General features: G+C 35.3%; 1 protein-coding gene across 2 annotated transcripts in view; it reads left to right on the top strand.

Moving 5' to 3' along the window:
- The window catches only part of ARFGEF1 (ARF guanine nucleotide exchange factor 1), a 134,324-nt gene that overhangs the window by 75,168 nt on the left and 39,308 nt on the right, over positions 1–19,848 (top strand). For both annotated transcript variants that reach the window (XM_030859606.2, XM_030859610.2), the window contains exons 10-19: positions 2,508–2,742; positions 6,331–6,430; positions 6,544–6,683; positions 6,793–6,901; positions 7,550–7,751; positions 11,883–11,994; positions 12,331–12,536; positions 12,811–12,895; positions 15,745–15,916; positions 17,883–18,034. In XM_030859606.2, the coding sequence (XP_030715466.2) occupies positions 2,508–2,742; positions 6,331–6,430; positions 6,544–6,683; positions 6,793–6,901; positions 7,550–7,751; positions 11,883–11,994; positions 12,331–12,536; positions 12,811–12,895; positions 15,745–15,916; positions 17,883–18,034 (1,513 nt within the window). The remainder of the gene's footprint in view (positions 1–2,507; positions 2,743–6,330; positions 6,431–6,543; positions 6,684–6,792; positions 6,902–7,549; positions 7,752–11,882; positions 11,995–12,330; positions 12,537–12,810; positions 12,896–15,744; positions 15,917–17,882; positions 18,035–19,848) is intronic.

Genomic DNA, 19,848 nt, shown 5'->3' with positions numbered 1-19,848 from the left:
TGAGTGACTTTGAGAAAGGGATATTGAAATAGGGGGAAATTCATTTTTAAAACCCTAGAGCATTTCAGTTTCTAAGTGTCAACTGAGAAGGAAGACTGGAGACAGTTACAATAAAAACTTTATAAGTTTTGGGAAACCACATTTGTTATACTTTCTACAGTTTTGTTTTGTCACATTGTACTGATTCAGTGAGAAACATCTTTTAGGCCCAGAAGCCTGAAACTCTTATCTTTTTAGCCCCAAACCCTGAGAGTCAGAAATATTTTGAAAATACAAACGCTACAGAAACAGGATTAAGGTTGTTCGAATTACAATATAAACTTGATTATAGCCTATATATTTTATACGAATATATTTGAAATTTTTTCAGTTTCTTAGTTTCATTATGGGGGGGGAATGACAATTTTGACCTATCATTCTGGATTGATGAAGACCTAATTTAAGGAGAAAATAACTTTAGAATTTGGTGCTAGTGCTGAAAGCCATTTTTCCCATGATTTAAAAATGTTGGTGTCCTTAAAAGCCTCAGATGTTTAGCTTTCCCAAATCAGACCTTTAATATTACAAAAGATTATTGTGACGAATAATGTAAATTATCCTCCTACGTAGTGGGCTTAAGTCAGAGATATTAGGAAATTTTGTTTCAACGTAAAGAAAACCTTCTCGACCACCAGTCATTAAATATTGGAATGGAATTCTGAAAGAGATCAAATTTTCCACCCCTAGAAACTGTTCTTTTTCCAGAATATATGGTTTTCTATCTTGAATGATTGTTTTGCCAAAATTAATGATCTTTTGTAGTTATACGATTTCCTTTTTGTCTTTGCTTCTCTTTATATTTTGTGGCCTTGCTAAGATGATGATCCAGGAAATGTTCTTTAAGCTTAAATCGTAATTTGAAACTACCCCACAAAAAAACTGCAGACCTGTAATGTCCAGCTTCTTTTGCCTATCAGAAGTATACTTTATTGTGTTATCAAACAATCATTTGACCATCTCTTCATTGATTAATGCCCTATTCATAGTAGATACTTAATGTTTAGATGAGTGCATGAATAAATCCGTTAATTATTTTGAGCACATACTAACGAGGCATTTTGTTGGATGCTGTGGATCCAAAGATAAAATATACTTATAAGAAAACTCATGTGTTGGTGAATGATAAGCTGCGGGTTTTAGTTTCTATTGGAACTGAGCAAAAAGGGTGATAAATGTGAGGTAGACTAAGGAAGTAGCAGTAGTGGATAAGCCTTGGAAGGCCTCAACGTGAAGGGGGAGTACCTGGCCCACTCCATATTTTCCTATAGCTAGTATTCAAAGTCTTATTCCCACTGTTTCTAACTTGAGTTATCTAAGGTTTTTTTGTTTGTTTGTTTGTTTTGTAATACTGCATTTGCTGCACGTACGTATTCTTAGATTCAGAGGCATAGGCATCTTGGAAACATGACTGTGTATTAATGGTATTATTGGTTCCAGTTTTATTTCAAAGATGGCAGTATTTTTTGTGATTCCTATTTACCTAAAATTAAATATTCCTTGTTAGAGTTTTAGGTCCTTGAATCACTTGACACTTAAAACCATAAAATTTTTAAGGTAGAAATCAAGAGCAGTTAAGTTTACTATGTGGTGTAAATGTGACTGAGTACAATTTGGAATAAATTAAAAAAAGAACCAATGGCTAGAGCATTTAGATGTGTTCTGCATTTGAAAAGTTGCCTGGGATCAATCTCCTTGGTCTCTTGGGCTTAAAAAACCTGTTTCAATGGGAGAAAAATGGTATTTGTGAAATCTGATCATTAAACTTCTAGATAGTGATCAGAAATGTGGCACAGTATATTGATTAGAAAAATGCCATTTTCAATTTAAGCTTAAATGTGTTTTTCAGCTTTTCATTATATAAAAATACGTATTTAGAATAAATGGGTAAGCTACCAAGAGGTACAAGTATTCTAAAAGCCTCTTTGTATGTATTTTTTAAAAAAAGAGTTTTCGATGGTTACAGAAAAAGTAAGCTTGAAGCAATGCTTTAATTTGGTAATGCACCAAAACTTTTCATTAGTGTTTAGGATTTTTGAGTAGCATAACTAGGAAAAAAGTACATTGGAACCTATTTATACTAAATATGGCCCTTAATCTGAGAAGTTCATGTTGATTTCTAAAAAGTGAAATATACTTGCGAAAGAAAGGAACAAGGCATAAATCTTTAAAATTTCTTTTCTTGTTCAAAGGAACAGTAGGTTGATGTTAAATATGTGTGAGTGATTGTTTTCCCATTTAAAAAGTTCATGAAATTAAGTGGTAGAAGGAGAACATCAGTGGAACTACCCATTATTAGTGGCCAAGCTTATTTATGTACTGTACCTTCTTATTTATGTTGCAGAGTTTTCTGTTTCTTTCCATGTAAAGGTTTGTGAAATTATGTGGTACAGGAAATATCTTTGGAACAACCTATTATTACCATAATGCTAAACTTGTCCATATACTGTGCCTTCTTTTTTATATTTTAGGTCTCATGAGTTACGATCCAAGATTCTTTCATTGCAGTTACTTCTATCCATTCTGCAGAATGCAGGACCTATTTTCAGGACAAATGAGATGTTTATTAATGCTATTAAGCAGTATCTGTGTGTTGCACTCTCAAAAAATGGAGTTTCTTCTGTTCCAGAGGTTTTTGAGCTTTCCCTTTCCATATTTCTTACTTTGTTGTCAAACTTCAAGACGCATCTGAAGATGCAGATTGAGGTATGTTCTGCATTTAAGCATTGTTGGCTATTCATCTGTTTTCATGTTAAATCATGTTTTAATACACTGGAAAGTTTTTTAGAATGTGAAATAATATTTGTGTATTATCACGTAACATGTGCCTACAAAGTACTACTAAGCACTAGGTAAGCGCTAAGAATGCAAAATCAAATTAAGACATAAGCTCCTGCCTTCAAGGAATGTATAATAAGTAGTTCCATGAATGATTTTAATTGTCTTGAATTAATTTGGTCCTCACAATAATTTTGCCATTGTGTATATGATATGTAATAGTGAACTTGGTTATCTTAAAAGAAAGCTCTAAATAAATACTTTGTCTGCATGGTTTTAAGCCATTTAAGTTTTTGGTACTTTAAAGAGGTGATCAAGTAGAATTATATTTTAGGAGTTATATTTTAGGACATTTGAAATTTTAACTTTTATATTTTTTCCCAATATATCTGTTATTATTATATTCCTAAAGTTTTCTCTCAACATCTTTGGAACTAGAATAACAGTTATGTCATTCTAAAATATTTCCAGAGCCTTAGCAAAATGAAATTAGGGAATCTCCCAACCATGTACGCATGTATTGTGCAAGTGTACCGTTTCTTGGTCTTTTGTTTTTACCTTCAAATAATTCAGTATTTAAAAACAGTACTTTGTTTTACTGATTGAATGGATTTTTTTTCCAGCTTGTTCTTTGTTAAAATATTGTTTTGATTGGGACATGGTATATTTTAGAAATACTTCTATGCTAGTCAACTTTTGCCTTTATATTATGTTTGATATGATGTGCAGGTTACGTTTTAATTTTTATATTTAATCCTAACTCAAGACTAAGAATTCATTAGCTCACAGGAAGGATAAATCATTATTTTCCCAGAGTTTTGATATTATCCTTTATTATAAAGGTTCTACAGTATCTATTAAAATTCATGTGGAACATTATTATGGGAATGAGACAGAATAAGGTCTTGGTATTTTAAGTGAAAATTTTTAAAATTTGGGTCATATTTTTGGACAGGAAACAATTTCTGGTGCATATATGTTGTCAAGTTTTAGAAGTTTGCCATATGTGTGTTAAAATAATGCAAGGCAAAACTAGGAAGTTACTATTTTTAGATAGTTTTTTCTCATTATCTTCAGGAACTACAAATAAAAGAGACTTTAAAGTAAAAACTTGTGGAACTTTTGCTTCTGTAACAAGCCAGAAGTGTTTCATTCGATGATGAGACATTTAAATTGACATTAGAGAATTTTGGAAGACTTTGTGCATTCAATTACTTCTCTGAGACTCTCCTTCTTTAAGTACTATTTAGATGACTGTGTGAAGTATAAATTCTTATGGAACCAGATATCATAAAAATCATTTAAGTTGTGATTACTATTTCTGTAAAGTAAATTTGATATACAAAAATTTTGTAAGCATGAATTTAAAGGGAAATACTTCTAAGAAATTTCTTGTCCATAGATGGTAGATTCTCATTAAAATTGTTGTAGTAATATTCTGTTTTTTTTAAAGAGATCAGGTTTATTTCAACCTCCATTGTCCCTTATGGGGAGATTATGAGGATAAAACAAGGTAAATATAGATATGCTTTCGAAAGTACTGAACATATTCAAATGCAAGATGAGCTGTGTTCCACTTGGAGGAAACCCAACATATGAAAACCTAAATTTGCAAAACAAAATTGAGATTGTTGTTGTGTGAAGATTCATCTTATGAGAATGAATCTTAGAGTTTTTATAATGCAGTTTTTCCTTGGGTATTAACTTATATATCTATTTCAGAAAATACAGTGTATACACACTTTTTCAAGAGAAATTATGTGAAGACAAAGTGCTTATGATAGAACTGTTATTTTACATGTATTACATGATAGGTGCTCTATAACTCTTTAGAATTTTGGTTTTTCTTAGAGCCCCTGTTGATAGGCATGGTGTCTTAAATTACTATAATAGGCTTTTGCATATTAGTTCAGTTTGATAACCTGTAGACAGTAGCTAAAGGGTTTTTTCCCCCCTCTTTCTCCAAATATGTGTTTTTTTTATTTATCCCATAAATCAGAGAGCTTCAAACTCTTGATCCACGGCACCATTAGCGTTTCTAATCTTTTCATGGTGTACTTTACTCCAGAAGAAATACCTAACAGTTCCATTTATTAAGCAGTTAGGTCCAAACAACTTAACAAGTATTTTTCTTAACAATGAAGTCTGCATTTGGGGGTGGGGGGTGGGGATGAAGCACACATAAATTGAAAGAAAAAATGTTTTTCTTTCATTTATAAATAGTCAACAGTTACTACTGGAATGTATGAGCCTATAGGACACTGCAAACTTCTCAGATTTTGAAATCAAATTGGACATTACCACCCTCATTTCCTTCATTGATTTTCATGCAGTACCTGCTTATCTTAGCAACCACTGAACCCCAGGTTTGCAGAAATAACGATGTCATTGAAAGGAATGTCATGTGATTTAATTGATGTTGAAACTGTGAAGTTTTTTGAGGTATCCAACAAATGTATTTCTCTCTGAATTTTCCCCCAGAAATTCTCATGGCATCCCTCTTGAGTTTGCTGCAGCATTCTGGGGTTACTTGGTGCAGTGTTTGAGAATTGTGGCCGTAAATATGTATTGGATGCCTACTATATTTGCCATGCAGTGTAGACACAATGCTTAGTAAGAGGGACCTTGTCTCTACCCTCTTAGAGCTTACAGTCTTACAGGAAATGCTGACATTAGGCGAGTAATAGAAATGTGTTGAATTCTGTGAAAGAAAAGCACATCACAAGGGTATTTTGTCCTTTTGAGGGGGATAAGATGTTAGTAGTCTAAAATTACAAATATGAATTTTTGTATTCATAATACATATGTTCCATAAATATTAATATGTTGTTTTAGGTTTTCTTTTTCATTCATCCCCTCTTGAGTTGTAGTCATTTTTCCAAAATAAATATGAATCTGAAAATTCTTAGCTCTTAAATAGAAATTTTTTAAATAAGGTTGACTAAATCCTTTGTGCTTGGCATTATTTGGTGTAAAGAATAGTGAGAAATAGTTTGTAGGTTTCAGACAAAAGAGATTCCCACTTGTGTAATTATAAAAATATAACAGTATATGGGAGTTAGATCCTTTCTATTGTGTAGATGACAACGTCAGTTACTTTAAAATCTAGGAACACTTAGGCTTGCCCAGTACTATAATGTCTGAAAAATATAACTGATGAACAGAATATAGTTTATGTTCTGTGGGGGATTAAAAATGAAATAGGAGTTTTATTAGTTTTGTAAATATGTTTAAGAAATAATCTCCCAGAAGAACTCCAAATTTTTGCAGATTTCTCTTGTAGTGGCTGTGTGATAACAAAATACAGTGATATGAAGTACAGCTCTTTACTGCAAGGGCCAGTGTAAGTGACCAACCCAAGTTAAGTCCTGATGTCTCAGAAATGTAACTCAAAAGGAGTGGAACTCCAGGACCCTGGGTCCTGATCTTTGCTCTGCAGCTTTGGGATATTTAAAAAGTGATCACATATATGAATTATAAACAGTATTTTAAATGGAGGTTTTTCCCTAATCACAGGTGTTCTTTAAAGAAATTTTCCTATACATTTTGGAGACTTCTACCAGCTCATTTGACCACAAATGGATGGTTATTCAGACGTTGACAAGGATTTGTGCAGGTACTTGAAATTATCCTTCTTTATTATCTCTTTCTTATTGAGATATTTAAAAGGCCAAATATATTCATATACTAGATGCCTTTTGTTAAAATTAACATATTGTACTGTTACAGATGCTCAGAGTGTGGTGGATATTTACGTAAACTATGATTGTGACTTAAATGCAGCAAACATATTTGAAAGACTAGTAAATGATCTATCAAAAATTGCTCAAGGACGAGGCAGTCAAGAACTCGGTATGAGTAATGTTCAGGTAAGAACTTTAAAAACATTTTGAAATTTGAACTTTGCCAAGGAAGAGCTGTGTATTTTCCTTAAAAGATTTTTGTTTGTTTTTATTCTCTTTATGAATTATTTTGTAGGAACTGAGCCTGAGGAAAAAAGGTTTAGAATGCTTAGTGTCAATTTTGAAGTGTATGGTTGAATGGAGTAAGGATCAGTATGTGAATCCCAACTCTCAGACAACTCTTGGTAAGATGACATTTGAGTAGAATTCTAAATGATGCTTTGGAGGATAGTTGCAGAAGCCATTAAGCCAGTTTCCTGACATCTTTATTCATTTAGCTGGTAAAGAAGCGTTCTGAGTTAAATAATGAACTTAAAATTATGAATTTCCCAGCTTAGTTATTCCAACTTTTTTCTTTCTAAATCTTCCTAAAAGTATTTTGAATATCATATTAAAGTGAATCATGTTTATGCAACTTTGTTAAAGGATAATCATAGAAGAAACATATAAAAGCCAAAAATGTTTTAAGAAGATTGAATTGTTCATTTATGTTTGACGTTTACCCTTACTCAGAGAAAAACTCACAGCTGCGAGGCTATCCTGGTGTTATCTCAGTCCTTTGAGGGAAAACTGTTCCTTGTGAGACATGAGCTGAGAGCAGAAACCCAGTGGATACTCAGCACTGTATTTGCAAAAAGAACTCCTAGTGATGCAGATTGTACCTGTACTAATTGCAGTGTGTTTTAATGTCAAAGTATATATTATCTGTTATGGCACCTAATACGTTATTTGTATTAAATAGCTATCTAAGCAACATTGAAATAGCTTGCCTTATTTGAGAAATTTTTTTCCTTTGACAGAATAATTTACTGAATCAGTTTTTCTACTTACAGGTCAGGAAAAACCCTCAGAGCAAGAGACGAATGAAATAAAACACCCTGAGACAATAAACAGATACGGAAGTTTAAATTCCCTGGAGTCAACATCATCATCAGGAATAGGCAGCTACAGCACACAGATGTCTGGCACTGACAATCCAGAGCAATTTGAAGTCCTAAAGCAGCAAAAAGAAATAATAGAACAGGGGATAGATTTGTGAGTGTCCAATTTTACGGAGAAATGTTATTGAATATCCCTCTGCCAGTACTGTGCCACCCTTATCCTGGGTTTCTTTACATTTTTGGATTATTTTTAGTCCCTTCTTATTAACACCCTTCAGAGAATAAAATGGAGTACAGCTCTCCTGGATCCAAGACTTCTAGTGACTCCTTAGTCAGCTCCCCTTGTTCATTGCAGTCTGGCCCAAACAGACCCTTGTAATGTGCATTAATTTTGCACTATATTTTATGTGTTGTTGACAAACATCATCTGTGCAGTTTTGCACTATTTGTTTAGCTCAGTTATAAAATCTTGCATTATGTTCCCTAAGCAGATGATAACTCACATTTAAAGTATGGAACTTCTCCTGTGAGTGTTGCTCCTTTATAGGGTTTATATTCTCTCCACTTCAGTTACAGATGTGCTGCTCTTGTTACTGATTTATCGTTACTGATTGCATTTTTATATGTCAATAAGGTGATAACCTCCTTCTCAAACTTGGGTTCTCTACCAGACCCTGATCTCGTGAAATCATTTCCTAGTAAGTTGTGTGCTGTCATCCTGCTCCTGGACTGTCTCCTGTCTGAGTCACACTGTGCTGCTTTCCTTCCTCTTACTGCCCCTCTCTTCTTTCAAAGAGATGCTGTGAGGAAAACTGAACTTGCTGGCCTTTCTCTCTGAATCTAGATCCATGAATCTAAACTGTTAAAAAAAATTCTCTTATATGTTTACTTGACTTGCTAATTCTGCTGTAAAGCATTTCTTCCTGAGTCTTAAGCAGTGGTTGTTGGTGCCCTTTTTCACCGATAATGTAAAAGAAAAACCGTTGATAAAATGTACACATATTCGTTGTCATAAAGTTATAAAATCTCAAAAATAGCCTCAGGAAATAGCCATCAATACTTCATTTATTCTAGCTGTTCAGTCAGTATTTATCAAAGTCCCATCTGTTCCAGACATTATGCAAAGTGCTGGGGAAACCTGATGAGTGAAACAGCCCTTGTTTTCGGGGTCTCAGTGTCTCGTATGTGCAAACAGATACTCATTTTGAAATTCTGCTGGTCACCCCGCAAACACATGTTTGGTACTTGGGACTGTGTGCCAAGAACCATGAAGGTACTGGTCCTTATATTCAAGATTACAGTCTAAGTATGGGCAAAATATATTTTTTAATGGTACTGTGTGAAGTCCATAATGGAGTGTTGTACAGAGTGCTGCCGAGGTAGGACCGCTCAATTCGAAGTACTTAGGAGTGAGAGGGAGTCCTCCCAGGGCCCCAGAGCAGACGGCCCCCTGCCTCCACTGTTCCTCTGGAGTGCCACTCGAGTTCCTCCAGTGCCACGCGGCTTGCTTTCTGCTTCACACTTCCATGAGAATGCTGTGCTCCCGGGATACTCTTCCACAACTGTTCGTTTCATGACACCGTTCTGTCCTTCTCCCCTACCTTCTGACCATGCTGTCTCAGTCTTGTATGGGCTCTTCGTCCTGGGCTTACATCTCAACATCTCCAGGGTCTGTCCCTCAGCCCTTTTCTTTGTAGTTTCTAGATGATCATGTTCTTTCTCATGACTTCAGCTACTATATGGTAACATCTCACAGTTCCCAAGTGTTATTTTTAACATAAAAACTCCAGTGAACTCCAGACTCATCCGTAATTGCCTGTTGGACATCTCCCTTGGGCACTGCGTAGCTTCTCACACTCAGCATGTCCACAACCAAATTTATCAGTCTCCATAATCAACTCCCCAGTACAACCCGAAACAAAAGACAAACAGAAAACCCTATTGTTTCTGTATTTCCCATTCAGGCTAGTAACCCCAGCACGCTACTAAGTTTATGAGCCAGAATCCCGGGAATTACCTTAGATTTCCTCATTAGATCTAATTTGTCACTAAATCCAGCTGATCCTACTTCCTGAATATCTCTGCAGTTTATTCTCTTTGTCTCCCAGTTGTTCACTCAAGTCACACCGTCACCATTTGGTGCCTTGACTAGTATACTCTTTTAATTGGCTTGCCTTTCTTTGGTCTTATTTATTCTCTAGTCTTTTCTTACACTTAGCTGGAGTAATCTTTCTTGAATGAAAGTCTACTTCTGTTTCTCCCCTCTCTTCCTCTTAGAGAATAAAGCCACGGCTTCTTCTAATAGCATATAATACCCATCATGATTTAAATCTGCTGGACTCTAAGCTAGATCATCTGCTGCTGCTTTATTTCACCTCATTTGTCCAACAATGCAGAACTACTTATTATAATATGATGCTGCTTTATGCCCTCGTGTATTAGTATGACCTCTTCCTGTCTGTCTGGGATGTTTTTCCTGACTGTTTATAAAAGATGTAATCATTCTTAAAAGCTCAGTTCCACAGTCACTTTCCCAGGAAGTAGATCATGATCATCTCTGTTAATTAGACATTTCCTCTGCTGTGCTGTCTTCTCACTTTGTGGATACGTTATTTGTTGCATTTTTACTATTATATATTTTTTTGATTTATAAAAATTTTGAAATAATTTTACTGTTATAATTTAAAAATTTTTCTTCCATTAGAGTGAGAGCTTCTAGAGAGCAGAGATTGTGTTTATCTCAGGGAAAAATGCTTGACTTTAATTTATGTACGTGGCAGCGGTTTAATTAGGACTTGACAGGGGAATCATTAGGAGGACAGAGCAGGGAAGGATATTTCAGACAAAGAGAATGGCATGTGCAACAGCACAGAGGAAAAGGAGAACATTTGAGGACTATTACTATTCAGTGTGGCAGGGGTGGGGGTGGACGGGTAGAAGTAGGAGGTGAGATGAGAGCATCGAGCTGGATCCAGATTACAGGGGCCTCATTCTCTGTGTAAAGGAGGTTTTGTCTTGTTCTTGGCATTGGCATGCTGTTGAAGGGTTTTAAGCAGAGTAACAGCAGCATTAGATTCTGTTTTGGAAAGATGACTTTGCCAGCAGCCTGAAGGATGGATTGTAATGTGAGCAAAACAAGAGACAGGGAGACCAGTTAAGAACTCCTGCAATACCCAGGTGACGGTGATGAGGTACCAAACTAATTATTGGAACAATAAAAGTAGAAAGTAAATGATTTGGAAAGAAAGAGGTGACATTTGAATTGGATCTTCAAGCATGGAGGAGAGTTCCCCAGTGAGTGAAACAGGCAAAGGGCACATAGAGGAAATAGATGCTGCAAATCCTTTATGTTTAGGGAATGGGAAAGGGATATGTGGGAGTAAATGAGAGAGAAATGAACTATATATTTTTTTATTTTAACTTTTTATTTTATAGTGGAATATAGCCAATTAACAATGTTGTGATAATTTCAGGTGCACAGCAGAGCGACTCAGACATGTATATACATGTATCCATTCCCCCCAGACTCCCCTCCCATCCAGGCTGCCACATAACATTGAACAGAGTTCCCTGTGCTATACAGTAGGTCCTTGTTGGTTATCCTTTTTAAATATAGCAGTGTGTACATGTAGATCCCAAACTCCCTAACCATCCCTTCCCGCCACCCTTCCCCGCCCCAGGGTAACCATAAGTTCATTCTCTAAGTCTGTGAGTCTGTTTCTGTTTTGTAAATACGTTCAAGAAATGAGCCATATTGAGAAAGGTTTTGTGTGTCCAATCAGTGTGGACTTTATTTTGAAAACACTGGATATATAAATATATTTTTTTATAAAGGAAATGATGCCATCAGGTTGTGGTTAAAACAGTCACCAAAATTCAAGTTCTGTATTTTAAAAGCAGGAAACTTAGAAATAATCAATGGATATAAGGAGAATGAGCCAGGATTACTTGAGCACTAAGGAGAATATATATATTAAAAGGATGAGATATTTAGTATCCATATCCTTACTCAGAGTTCATCTGCTACATGGCATTATCTCACATACTCTGTGAAATGATCTATATCAGTGATAAAGGTTGCCTTCCACTTGAGATCCTTTTCAAAGAAAACTTTGCATAGTATATTATTTTTGTACATTTTGTACAATAATAATGCATTGATTATTTTAAGTACACTTCTGTTTTCTAAGTGCTACAAAGTTAATTCACTGTAGTTTTAGATCTTTTCAGGCAATACAAATGGTTTTCTATTTCTAATGTTCCTTTTAACTTTAACATCATCTAGATTTACCAAGAAACCAAAGAGAGGAATACAGTACCTCCAAGAACAAGGGATGCTTGGCACTACACCTGAAGATATTGCCCAGTTCTTACATCAGGAGGAAAGATTAGACTCTGTAAGAACACCATGTTATTTCATTCTAACTTTTTCTGTAAAATTCTTTAAGTTAATAATATTATTGCCCCTTTAAGATGCCTTCCTAAGTATGTAAAAATAAGCTAACTATTCTTAATTTTGCTTTTTTATTCTCTATACTCAAAAGAATATCTTGATTTTTTTTTTAAATAAACACATTTAGTATGTTTAACTTTTAACTTCACTTTTGAAATAGTTAATTAACCCTGTGGTTAAAACCTGTGGATCTTATGGATTTTTTTCTGCTTTTTAAAAAATTGGCTGTGTAGGAAATGTAAGTCTATTAAGATATCAATTTCTGTCTTTTGTTCTTTAGACTCAAGTAGGTGAATTCCTGGGAGATAATGATAAATTTAACAAAGAAGTCATGTATGCATATGTGGACCAACATGACTTTTCAGGAAAGGATTTTGTTTCAGCCCTTCGTATGTTTCTGGAAGGATTCCGTCTTCCAGGGGAAGCTCAGAAAATTGATCGATTGATGGAAAAGTTTGCTGCAAGATACTTAGAATGCAACCAGGGGTAAGCAGGATTCAGATTCAAGTACTTATTGGTTGCTGACTATGTCCGAGACCCTCTTCTGGGGAGCATCGGGTGGTTCATAATCCCCTGCCCCAGGAAACTTAGTTTATACACGATCTGGAAGTGATGAGACAATTCCATAAAAAATTATAATATGAGATAGAACATAAATCCTGAAAGAGAAAACTAAAAGTGACATGGGGTTTGAGGTGAGTTATTTAAATGCTAACTGTAAACAGTAAAAGTTTATAACACGAAACATTTATTTTTGCAGACAAACCCTCTTTGCTAGTGCAGATACTGCATATGTTCTGGCGTATTCAATTATCATGCTCACCACAGACCTTCACAGTCCACAGGTATGTCTTCTTCCAATCCAGTTTTACAATCAATAGTACAGATTAAATAAATTGTTTTGAATTCAGTAAGTAATAGTTGAAATTTTAATCTTAGTTTAGTTAAACCAGTCACCAAATTGGGGTATTTAATTTGGTGTAGTGTACATTTTACAAATGCAGTTTCTGGTAGTAATTCTAATTAGACTTTTAGATATCCGTAAAATCTGTATTTGTCTTTCTCATGATTGACAGCTGTATAAAACTTCAGATAAATTTTAATCTAAGAATGTGCTTATAGCTCTTCTGCCTGTGTTTATTACAACATGGAAAAACATCATATAAACCATCTTTTGTTTGTTTGTTTGTTTTAACATTTCAAACTTAAATAACAGAGCATTTAGTATAGTGGGTCCTTCATGTGCTTATCACCCATCTTCCACAGTTCCCAACTTATGGCCAATCTTGTTCTATTTATATCCCTTTTCTCCCCCAGGTCATTTTGGAGCAAATCTCATGTATCATATCATTTCATCTGTATTTATTTCAGTATATATATCTGAAAGAGAAATACTGTATTTAAACATAACCACAGTACCATTACACCTAAAAATTAACCATAATTTTAAAATACCAGACATCCAGGAAGTGTTTAAATTTCATTTGCTTCATTAAATTGTAATTCCTTTACTTTAAATATTAAGGAACTGTCACTTGATTTCTGATATTCAATAACAAAAATATTATTTTTAAAGGTTTAGGTATTTTATGCGTAGTTTCCAAAAACTTGAGGAAAATTATCTTTATAAATAAACCTATTTGCAAGAATTTCTTAATACTTCTTAGGGATAGGCTTCTAATGATATGTATTACTCTTATGATGAGAAATAAACTATATACTTATTACTAATCTGAGATGTATTGGAAAAACTATAAGGTTTAAAACAGCTTATGAGTTTAAAAATTATAAAGTTTTAAGCAGCTTGTGAGTTCCTGTGAAGCTAAGTGGACTGTTAGAAAATTGAACCATGAACTATAACAAATGATGTCATTTTCAAAGAACACGGGTAACTTTAAAGGAATTCCTTAAAACTAATTCTCCTCATTCCTAGTTGTTTTCAGAGTTAAAATATAGGTTAATTTAACAAGTCATTTATGTTCCTTTTTCACCTAGAATATTTATAGTTAACTACCATTTATATATAGAGTGAGACAATTTTTTTTAATTTTTGAAATACATTTAGAACATGTTTAATTTTTTTTGTTTATTAATCTTCATCAGTAGTAACAATAGGCTTTAAGTGATTTAAGTACTAAAACTTAATTAGGCACAGCTTAATTTAAGCACATGAGAGTAAAAGTCAAGAGTAAAATGTTCTATAAAAGATAAAGCAGGAGAAGAAAAGTAGGATTATGTTTTACACTACTTCCAGAATCCCATTGTGGCAGAAGTCTTCTGTTTGAGCAGTGTATTTTCATTTTGTGTATCTGCAATTAATGTAGTCTCTTCTCCAACGTGCTTGGAGCTCCTACCCCTACCTCCCAGCCCAGATCCACAAATATACTTTGCTGCTACTTCAGATTTTCTTCCAGGGCTTGTCTTTGTCTCTCATTGGCACAATGCTAAAACATCATACCATGTTCAAAATTTCCGGTGATGTTAATCTTCTTTTAGCCTCTTATTGGCAGCACTTGTGTGGTCTTTTATGTTGGTATCCCTGGGTCATTGCTTTTTTAATATTCATCAGAACTTCAGGTGAAATGGCTTTCTTTTAATGTTTTTTAAGTGCCATGACTCAAGATAAGTTTTCAAAGTTTTAGTATGTTAGAGCTTTTTTCCCTTGAGTAATAATAAATTACATTTGGAAACTTTTATGGTAATATTTTTACTTTTTTGTAGGAGAAGTGCTCCTCTCACCCTTTCTGACGTACTGGAAAGATCTGTTTGCAGAATAGTCAGAACTAAATAAATGTTTGTATCCCAGTTATATCCTCTGGACGTTCTGGTTTCTCTATAGTTAGTTTTGCAAACTTCTGATGACTTACTTGATTGTCATTCTGTGTACCTTCTTGTAAATTTACAGGACACTTATGTTTAGAGGTGCCTTAAATTCTTCATGGAAAGTGGTAGGAATATGTTTAATTAAGTAAATGTATCTTCAGAGACATCATATGACTTACAGGTTTTATCCATCTGGGTTTTCAGGGATATAAAGCATAAACACTTTGTCTGTGCTAGTTCCCAAGTTTGGCGACAGGGCTACCATCTTACGTACTACAGATTTGTGCTCCAAAGACTTATCAGGGTGTGCAGTAGGATGTTCCTGTTCAGCATACTCTTAAGTAAGGCAGAATGTTCCAAGGATACTTTGCCCAGATCACCTAATATTCAGTTGCCATGATGAGTCAGTGAGATTGCTATCTGATTTTAAATAAATTTCAGCTCTTGTTACTCTTGCATCCGCTGTTACATAAAATCAGTTTTTAAATCATTAGCAAACACATTTATGTTCTTCTGAACTAAGATTTGAATCTTTTTGATGACATAAGTGTCTAATAATTGTCATGGTCCTTTTTTAAAGGACTCTGACTAGAGCTCTTAAACCTTGGGCAAAAGCAAAGAATTTCATTATTCAGTCTCGCTGTTTTCTTATTACAGATTACTCACGCACTCCTCAGAGCAAGGTGAACTAGTATATTACCAGGATGGGTCTTTCCTACATTGTCCTTATTTTCTGTGACTTCCTTTTTTCATTTTAATGTCTGTTTTGTTGAGTATTTTCCACTTTCTATTCCTCAAAGTATTTATAAATTCTCTTATATGAGTATTTTTCTGTTAATTTTTAGGAATTATAATGGTTTTTCATTTCTAGGTTAAAAATAAAATGACAAAGGAACAGTACATTAAGATGAATAGAGGTATCAATGACAGTAAAGATCTTCCTGAAGAGTATCTATCAGCCATCTATAATGAAATAGCTGGAAAAAAGATATCAATGAAAGAAACAAAAGAACTAACAATCCCTACAAAATCAAGTAAACAAAGTAAGTGTCCAAATCAACTGAATTCTGATTGTTTCGGAGGAAAACTATGGGTTCTTGAAAGTGTTTTACTTAGAGTAGATCAAGTATTATTGTACTGAAAAGTATTATAATATACAGTGTGCTAATCTGATTGTGTTTTTTCCCGTATCCTGAAGAAAGATAGCACTGACCGGTGATAAATGGAAAGTGCTACATAATATGCATGGATTAGTGTGCACTTAATACACACTCGTCCATTTAGCAGTTAATATCAGCACATATTTGGAGATCAAAAGAGATTGATTGGTTAAGCAACCCCAAGAGTCAGATTTCAGCTCTCATTCTTTCTTACTGCCTCCTTGTCATCTACAAGCAACTTATTTCCATTGGTTCACCTATCATTACACATAAACAGAAGCTGGAAGTAGGGGTGATTCAAGGAGATGGGGAAGGTTAGGGTCATGGGGGAGCTCGTGGGGGTTGGAACTCACTACTTCAGATGCACCACAAGTTATAGCGCCGTGGCATTCCCAAATCTGACTGGCATCAGGAGCCAGCGGGGTGGGGGTGGGGGGCCTAGCCCCATTCTCCACGTTCTGTGCATGTAGATGGTGGTGATTAAATTAGAGCTAAAATCTGACTGCAGGAATGAGGTGAGGGTAGTGGCTCAGTAATATAACATGGAAAGAGAACAACTGCCTTTCTGAGCAACTTCCACTTGGAAGTGGAATCTCAAGCTTCATCTAAAAGAACAAATTGCAGTAGCAAAATTCTGTCAACAGGAGAGAATCGAAAAGGCCTGTGTGATATGTGTATTTCTAGAAGTTGATGAAGAATTATCAGATGAGAGTCAGAGGCTATGGAGATAATGTTAGAAGGAATAGTGGAGTATAAATGGCCTTATCTTTTGGGGAATATAGGGAATGATTCTAAGGAATTTTAATAAGTTCTCCCTCATTTTATAGAAGAGGGAACAAGTGCAGAGAGGTTAGGAAACTTAGAATCATAGAATCTGTGAGCTGAGTGCAATGTAAAAACTTTCACTAATTCTCTAGACCTAAAACCCAAAGAGTGGCAAAGCCACGTCTTGAACTCGGCATCCTTGGCTCTTACTGCAGTCCAGCACCAATCAGCAGTTTACTTGGTAGCGTTAATTTGCTTCTACTTAAGAAATTAAGTATATTGATCAAGACTTCATTTTCACACCTAAGTAGATGCCAATTATCTGATTTCACTTTCTTCCTCACACCCGTATAGTAACATCTTCATACCCCTCATTCTCTGGCCTCTTCTCCATATGGTGGTAGGAAATCACTGAGCAGTGGGGTATGGGAAGGAGGTGATGGTGTGCTGAAATTCTGAAATCATCCCAAGTGTTAGGGCCACTGTTTTCTTGTCAGCTCAGGAGATCATTCAAGCCTGTGTCATGTGAGGATACCATTGCCTTTTACTAACCTCTCTTCTCTTCTAGACCATGTTTGGGCTGTTTCCCTAGTACTTTCATTGTGACAGATTTGTACCTACTCTCTTCCCTTTTCATAGATTTTCCATGTATCCCTGCCTCCTAGTTCAGGATATTTTTTTCTTTCATTTTTGAAATTCATATAACATAAAATTAACCATTTTGAAGTGAACAATTAGTGGTATTTAGTACATTCACAGTGTTGTGTAACCGCCACCTCTGTATAGTTCCAAAACATTGCATCCCCCCAAAATAAAACCACGTATCCGTTAAGCAGTTTTTCCATGTTCCCTGCCTTTCCTCAGCCCCTGGCTGTCACCAGTCTGCTTTCTGCTTCTGTGGATTTACCTACTCTGGATATTTCATCTAAATGGAATCATACATTATGTGACCTTTTGTGTCTGGCTTCTTAGGACTATTTTGAGTTAGTATTCATTGGTAGTACTTATTATTTTATACTAAAACATCAAAATAGCATTCTTAAAGGCTTTACATTTTAAACGCTAATAGTGTTTGTTGTTTCAGATGTAGCCAGTGAAAAACAAAGAAGACTTCTGTATAACTTAGAAATGGAACAGATGGCCAAGACAGCTAAAGCACTCATGGAGGCCGTGAGCCACGTTCAAGCACCTTTCACAAGTGCGACACATTTGGAGCACGTGAGACCTATGTTTAAGGTAAGCGTTACTAAGAACTTGTTTGCAGTGTATATATTTATGTATACTGCTGTTCAGCATATTCTTTTTTTTAAATTATTTATTTAATTTTTTTATTTTTTGGCTGCATTGGGTCCTCATTGCTGTGCGCAGGCTTTCTCTAGTTGCGGCGAGCGGGGGCTACTCTTCGTTGTGGTGTACAGGCTTCTCATTGCAGTGGGTTCTCTTGTTGCGGAGCACGGGCTTTAGGCGCATGGGCTTCAGTAGTTGCAGCACGTGGGCTCAGTAGTTGTGGCTCACGGGTTCTAGAGTGCAGACTCAGTAGTTGTGGCACACGGGCTTAGTTGCTCCGTGGCATGTGGGATCTTCCCGGATCAGGGCTCAAACCCGTGTCCCCTGCATTGGCAGGTGGATTCTTAACCACTGCGCCACCAGGGAAGTCCTGTTCAGCATATTCTTAAGTTAAGGAAATACAGTGATATAGCCCATTAGTATACACCCAGAAGTGAAAGCCATATTATTTAGGAGATCGCAAATATAAAATTTTTCTTGAAGAGAATGAGAAAAGGTATGCATGATTAGCAATTAATAGGCGTGTGATCTTAAGAACAGAAAGCTCTTTGGAGAATTAAGCCTTGGCCTGGTTTCCTCTGTGTTCTATTTAGAGCTTTGGAGTTCCCTGAAATCTCAAAGCGATCTTGAGCCTCCTACTCTCTTTCAGTGCTCTGGCCCAGGAACTAAGCTGAGGGTTCTGAGTATTCCTGGGGCCCAGAAAGTAGAGTCAGGAACAAAAGGGAGCTTTCTTATGTTTATAGATCTAGTAAGAATGATTCTTACTGCTTCTTTAAAATATGATTTCCCATTCAGTCTTCATTTTCCTATTCTTTTTTTCTATCCTTTCTTCAAATTCCAGAAGGAGTAAGCAGTGCATCATAAGGATCGTAGGGAAGTGGAGGGGAATCCAGTCAAGTTTGAGAAGGAAAAATGGGTTAAGTACATTTCTGTTTGTGACACAGTGTGGTTAGATGGACTGTGGAGGTTGAAGATTATAATTCGAGTTCTCATTCATAACTACATATGTGTATGGGTAGTAAAAGATGACTACAAGGTTTCAGCTCTAAAATTTTACAGTTCTACCTCTACTTCAAGGTCTGTGTGATAGTGACCTTTCTAAAAGTTGATGGAGAGTTACAGGACGCAAGCGGGGATGCTAGGGAGATAACGTTAGAAGGAACAGTGGAGTATAACTGGCCTTCCTTTTGGCATAATGTAGAAAGTGATGTCAAAATATAAGGTATACTTTCTCTTTATTACGAAATAAATTGCAAAGCAGATTTTTGTTTTGTTTTGAATAATCTTATACCTTTATTTTGTTTTTCTTTTCAAATGTTTTTGGTAGACGGGAGGTGGAGGATGAAAAAACGAAAAGAATAAGGAACCAGCCATAATTGTACCACTCAGAAAAAATTTCTGTTTATATGTTTACATACTACTTTTTATCTTAAACAGTTGTGATCCTACTGTGTATAGAATTTTGTATCTTGCTGTTTCTCACATAAGTATTTCCCCATATCATTAAAAATTCTTCATAAATAGCTTTTATGATCTATTCTCTGGATTAGTTATCCTTTATTTAAACTAATCCTCTAAGCTAGAATTAAGAACCTTTCCTCTCACTGCCATTTCTACTGTAATTACCGTCTCCAGTTACTTTCATTTCTCACTCTTGTCACTGTAACATCCTCCTGACTAGTATCCTTATGTCTACTTTTGTGCTTCTCGTACCCACTTACAGAGGCCAGAATGTTTAAAATACAAAATGAACTGTCATCTTC

Source organism: Globicephala melas, chromosome 17, assembly GCF_963455315.2.
Source record: "Globicephala melas chromosome 17, mGloMel1.2, whole genome shotgun sequence".
Classification (NCBI taxonomy): Eukaryota; Metazoa; Chordata; class Mammalia; order Artiodactyla; family Delphinidae; genus Globicephala; species Globicephala melas.
This window is presented reverse-complemented; position numbering and strand designations above follow the sequence as displayed.